Here is a 6,704-nt window from a genome sequence, read left to right on the forward strand (position 1 = left end):
GTGTCCCCATCCCTCTACCCCCCCCACCCCCACCCCCGCCCGGAGCAAGCATCACAATCAGTTGAATCTGATCTGGTTCAAAACCAGCTAAATCACAATCCTTATTACAATATTTCACACATTTTTGGCAATTTTTTAAACTTTTCAAGGCATGGAAACACCTCAGTTCTCCTTCCATACATCGTATGACCTGTGTAGAAAATAAAAATGGATATGCTAATTGTGAAAACCATTTGAGGGTTAATGGAAACTACAATAATGTGTAATCCATTGGCTGTGTCTGAAATCCCTCCCCCAGACACAGTCACTCATTATAAAAACAGACACACAACAGTTAACTCTTCATGTCACACGCAAAGAGAATAAGAGGTTAATTTTTTAATATATTTTCCCACTAGCAACTAGGGCTGCAGCTGACGATAATTTACATAATCGATTATTTTCTCGATCAATTGTTTGGTCTGTAACATTTGAAAGAGCGGTGAAACCTGTAGGTCAGTGGTCTACAACTCAGATATTTAGTTTACGGTCACAGAAGATTGAAGAAACTAGAAAATAATCAAATTTAAGAAGATATGATTATAGAATTTTTACTTTTTCATAAAAACAAACGACTGAAACTGATTAATCGATTGTCTTTTTTTGGCGAATCATTTATTGGTTGACAACCAAGCGGATTAATTGATTAATCGCTCTCACTGTCCGTAGAGCAAACCACACACTGAATTATTATTGAGTGTGTAACAATTTAACGGTAGTTTGTTTAAATATGTAGGCCAATTAACCCGGCCGTGGTCTCCCGATTGATAAACTTATGTATTACACACATCCAATCACACCTCACTATCGTAAAAAGGCTTTTCATGGAACGCCAAAATCAGAACAATAACATTGTGTTAGTTTTCTCTTTAATTAATCCCTCGTCTATGGAGATAATTTATGCCGTTTATTAATTGATCCCCACTGGGGAGATCAGTGGTGTGCTACGGCTGTAATTTATGCGTCTATCAATGTTAGCAACGAGTGCTGTGGAGACTACATTTGTTGCATTGTGGGAGCAATTATCACTGTTACGTGGAGATTTCAGACTATTGCTGAGACGTTAAGGCAACAAATAGGAAAATAATTGTATAATTTTGAACTAAAAGAGCAAATGTTCTCCAGTTCCAACTTCTGAAATGTGAGGATTTACCATTAAAATTAATTTTAAATTAGAAAAATGTTCAACCCTGGTCAATAAAAACAAGTGCTTTTTAAAAATTCACCTGGGCTTACTCGCAACTTTCTATTTCATAGACTAAACAAGTGATCGATTAATCCTAAATATTACCAATAGATTGGTCTGTAACAGAAAATGTTGACACTCAAATAAGTCGTAGATAGAGAGCGCTATCTGGACAGGAGGAAGGATCACCTTTACAAAAAGCACCTTTGTTATTATGTGTGCTAAGAGCCGGAGTTTGTGAGAGACAGGCACAAAGAGAGAGAGAGAGAGAGAGAGAGAGAGAGAGAGAGAGAGAGAGAGTTAACAAAGGAAAGAAAAAGAGAGAGAAACTACTGAACTGACCTGATGGCATTAACATGTTTTGGACTGCACAGTCTTATTTGGAAACTCCAACCATCTGGAGCTTCAAGACTGATGAAGCAAAACCTAAAAAAACTAAATACACAGCAGAACGGCTGGGTCCAAGTGAGAGTCAGAGAGAGAGAGAGAGAGGAGAGAGAGAGAGAGAGAGAGAGAGAAGGAGAGGAGAGAGAGAGAGAGAGAGAGATACTGCTGGGAGAACAGCATGAAGCTGCAGTATAGCAGCACAGTACGTTTACCTGTCACACTTCAAGGAAAGTAGACTAATACATTCCCACACACACACACACACACCCCACACACACAACACACACACACACCACACACACACACACACACACACACACACACACCCACACACACACACACACACACACACACCACACACACACAACACACAACACCACTGTAATGTTGTCATATGTTGATGCTGATATCATCAGTTTTTGTTCTTGTTGTTATATTGTTGTTGTAAATGTGATCAATGTCTCCTGTTTATGAGCTTTAGCAAAACTGTATGTCACTATAGTCATGCTAATAAAGCTTCTTTGAATTGAAAAGAGAGTAGAGAGAGAGAGAGTGAGAGAGAGAGAGAGAGGAGAGAGAGAGAGAATAAGAGCAGAAGAGAGAGAGAGAGAGAGAGAGAGAGAGAGAGAGGAGAAAACATGGAGTTGACAGAAACATGCAGAAAAGAGCTTTGAAAGCAAGCATCAGTGTACAGCAACGGCCCAAACATTAAAAATAGCATCTTCAAAGTAGTGTGTCTCACCACTGAGCGCCTGGTTCAACCCACACAAAACATTTAAAAACTTTCCCGTATATTAAAAAAAAACACCTGACGAGGAAAGTAAGTCGAACTATCGAGCTACATCAGTTCTTCATGCATTACATCTAAAAATATTCCCATTGAGGTAGCAGTGGACACTGTTACTTTTCTTTTAAATATATATATATATTTTTTTTTTTTGGTAAAACTTTAAAGATGCACAAGAACCAAACTGCCGATACTGAAGTGCAGCGACCGTAATTTGTCACCGAAAAGTCAGTTTCAGCTCCAGTAATGAGTCACGTTTACCCTTTTTTGACCCAAAATGGACAGGTAGTGTTTTGGAGATGAAGTCTTGTGATGTATAAAGTGTATAAATCAGGTCTTTCAATTAACTAGATTAAAAAAATGAATAAAAAGGTCAATGTTTAAAATGTGAAATAGTGTTCCAGTATGCACGTTGTGTTTCTACTGTCAGGATGGGAAACGACCACCGGTCACACCTGGACCTTTCTGTTCAATACCCTCAGGTGGCACCTGGGTATTTTTGGGGATTCACAGCGTCTCTGAGGGGAGAGCAGAGGATGTCTAACACCCTGTTCTGCTGTAATCATCAGACGCTCTGCAGCTGATACCTGAATCCAAATGAACAGCTGTTGTCTAAAGGTGTCGACACAGGTGAGCACTTCACATCCTGGCATCGACTCAGGCAGCGTTCACAGCAGCCATTCGCTCGGAGTCAAAAACAGAGATGAGAAATTAAAAGATTGGACATAATAATAATAATAATAATAATAATATTATAGCTCAAACACCATTGATTCCTCTCATCAACGCCCAGGACTCAGTAGGGGTGGAAATCACCAGATATTTTTTTTTGGATGGACACACACATAGACGTAGTTGATACGGATGTACAGATCCTGAGGGGGTGTGTGTGTGTGTGTGTGTGTGTGTGTGTGTGTGTGTGTGTGTGTGTGTGTGTGTGTGTGTGTGTGGTAACTGACAAAGTGTGGACACAGAGTGTGAATTGTAATTTCCCCATTGGGGATCAATAAACAGATTTAGAAAAATAAAAATAAATCTGCCAATACTGAGCACCAATACAGTTACTACACCGCTCTTGTTGAAATGCGTACACAGTAACACACTTATATAGGCCGACCTCATGCTGCTGTGGCACTGAAAACAGAGTCGGCTGTGAATCAGCTCCTGATAGCAGAAACTATTAAGTTTTATAGTGAGACAGAAAGTGTAATTAATGTGGATTTGCTACGCCTGGCCCGGGTTGGAGAGCAGTACGACTATCCAGCGTATCAGATTTTGTTTGCGGTAATTAAAAGGACGTGCTGACATTCTGGGGAAATTCATTTGCTTGTTAAAAAAAGAAAAAGTCGACCCAGAAATGATCCTGATATTAGTCTTAACCCTCGTGTTGTCTCCTGTCAAAATTGAAAATCAACACTTTTTTTTAATGGTTTTTGACGTTTTTCGTTTTGTTTTTTACTTTTCCTTACATTTTTGTCCCCTTTTCAACACTTTTGATGCTTTTGTCACTTTTTTTTTTAACACTAACTTATTTACTTCAGATTTACAGTTATTTTGGGGAATTTATGGTCAATAAACCTAATTTTTAGGAAACTAGACCTAATGTTTGAGTTAGAAAAGCAGAAATTAGGAATTATTTTGACTAAAATTAAAGGATCATGTTGTCCTCGGGTCAGCTTGACCTGTTGTCCTACATCAATGTTCTTTATAATTCCCCAAAATAACATGATTGATTCCACACAACGCTCTTTGCCAAGTACAAATCTCTACTTTCATTAATTCTGGGGGCGTCTTATTCAATTTTATAGCATTTGAAAAACAAATTTAAGTGTTGTTGAAATAGTATTGAGTAAAAGTTGACATATTCCAGTCTGTGATTATCCATCAACATCCATTCCTTTAATTTTAGTCAAAATAATTCCTAATTTCTGCTTTTCTAACTCAAACATAAGGTATAATTTCCTATAAATGAAGTTCATTGACCATAAATTCAAAAAATACCTGTAAAACTAAAGTTAATAAGTTAGTGTCACGTAGTGTTAAATGTAGAACAAAGTGACAAACATTTAAAAAATAGTCAAAAGTGTGGATAAAAGGGACAAAAACGTAAGAAAAAGTTAAAAACATCGAGAAAAAGCGTCGACAAAAGTGTTGATTTTTAAATTTTGACGGGACGACAACATGAGGGTTAATGTGACATAAATGTGAGAAATTAAAAAGGGAGAGACTCTTTTCTCACCTCCACCCAGCGGACCGAACAGCAGCACGAAATCGGCGTGAATGTCGGACCGTCAATGTCGGAAAGTTACAGGAATGATCGGACACGGGGGGTTTCTTTCTCAAAATAGATCGGTAGGACAGAGACTGGGATTGATAAGAAGAATCGATGCTAGAATCAGAAGTGATAAGATCCCTCATGACCAACTTAAACGAGTGAATCCCCATAAAGTTGAAGTACTGAATGAACAGATGGAGCGTTTTGATGGAGCAGCCCGTGTGGCAACACCACAGCTTGGTATCATCAGAAGAAGCCACAAAGAGCTGAAGCTGTGATGGAGCTAAATGCTAAAGTTAGTCAGTCAGTCGACACACAAACAGCTTTAGAGGGTTCGGAGACTGAGGAAGTGTGAACGCCGCCCGAACCGAGGAACAACCGACTGTAAATACTTTAAAAAGTTGACATCAGCAGTATCCAGTCTGTAGGTGTGAGGGTGTTGTGCGACCGTAGCGGCTTGTTAGGAGGACGCCGTGTCACCGCAGGGATGTGCTTCTTTCTCCTTCTCGTCGTCCAGGAAAAACAGCGGGAACATCCCCAAAATGCAGCCGATGGTCACGCCAATGGCTTTGCCCTGCAGGAGGACAAGAAAAGATACTGTGTTAAAAGGAGGAAATCCTTCACTTGTTCTCCTTCTCATTAACTTTAAAATAAAACCCATTTATTATATTCTTTGGACTTAAAGGTCCCATGGCATGAAAATGTCCCTTTTATGAGGTTTTTAAACATTAATATGCGTCCCCCCCAGCCTGGCTATGACCCCCCCAAGTGGCTAGAAATGGTGATAGGTGTACACCAGGCCCTGGGTATCCTGCTCTGCCTTTGAGAAAATAAAAACTCAATATGGGCCGATCTGGAATCTTGCACCTTACGACGTTATAAGGGGAATTGTTACCTCGCATTTCTTTGCTCTGCCCATCCAGAGAATTTGGCCCGCCCCATGAGCGAGAGACATCATGACCGCGGCGCACAATGTTGTGCGATGTTGTGTTGTGTGAATGTCGGCGTACAATGTTGGTGGTGCGTTTGATAAAGTGCAGTGTGAACTCTAACCACACCAAATGAAAAATTAAACAATGCTGCGACAATGTCTGCAGAACTATAGGTGTGAAATAAGAGAAACCTGTTAGGGTCCAAGATGGCTGCGATAACGAGGAGACAAACACCTTCAGAGACATGTTTTAGAATAAAATGCATATGTCAGAATAAGGTTGTTCCAGCTCACCAGTTGCGTCTTCCTTTTAAGCTTTTAATCTTCAGATGTGCCTTTGATAGATCTGATATTACACCTATTTTTGCACTCCTGAGACATGCACACGACAAGAATAAAGCTGTGCAGCAGTGATTTTTTGGTAATCTCTTTCTATTTCAATCTCGGCCTCTATTGTTTTTTTTGTCTGTGGATTCTCTTCTTGTAATACGTTATCAGCAGCAGACTTTCCTTCCAGCGCTGCTTAGGCTTTCTTCTTTTTATTCTTTGAAATGTCCTAGTTTCGTGCCTCCCTTTATTGTTGAAGGTTACTTGTTGTTATATGATGCCAATGGCTACTTGGAGACTACAACATCCGGTCTTAAACTGCAACATCGCTCGTTAAACTTCATCTGTTGCATGTAGTTACCATCCCTCTCTCCTCTCATTATCTATCTATCTATCTATCTATCTATCTATCTATCTATCTATCTATCTATCTATCTATCTATCTATCTAATAAAAAGGCATGAATACCCCCCCCAGAAAGAATTTAAACAAATATCCCAATCTTACCATGTGAGAGCTGAACTTGGTCTGCCACATGTGCATCTGTTCGGGGGTCAGATCTGGACCCTGCATCCCCAGTTTGGAAGCCAGAGCCTCCACATAACCTGCAAGACTACATACACACATTTGGGTAATTATATTTTATATATATTTGGGTAATTTACCACACATCTTAACTTAGTAAATAAATAAACTTAATAAACTGTATCTTAACTTATTGGCATCCTTGAGTGCCAAGAAAGGCGCCTTTAAATAAAATGTATTATTATTA

The 6,704-nt window shown here is 39.4% G+C and overlaps 1 protein-coding gene across 2 annotated transcripts in view; it reads right to left on the minus strand.

The window, feature by feature from the left end:
• The window catches only part of tmem65 (transmembrane protein 65), a 40,976-nt gene that overhangs the window by 395 nt on the left and 33,877 nt on the right, over positions 1 to 6,704 (minus strand). Inside the window, exons 6-7 of one of the 2 annotated variants that reach the window (XM_032520444.1) lie at positions 6,440 to 6,545; positions 5,175 to 5,248 (exon numbers count right to left, since the gene is read on the minus strand). In XM_032520444.1, the coding sequence (XP_032376335.1) occupies positions 5,175 to 5,248; positions 6,440 to 6,545 (180 nt within the window). Of the gene's footprint in view, positions 1 to 4,379; positions 5,249 to 6,439; positions 6,546 to 6,704 lie in introns of those variants that run through there. The other variant, XM_032520445.1, reaches the window with a different exon arrangement.

This window comes from Etheostoma spectabile, chromosome 7 (genome assembly GCF_008692095.1).
Source record: "Etheostoma spectabile isolate EspeVRDwgs_2016 chromosome 7, UIUC_Espe_1.0, whole genome shotgun sequence".
Lineage (NCBI taxonomy): Eukaryota > Metazoa > Chordata > Actinopteri > Perciformes > Percidae > Etheostoma > Etheostoma spectabile.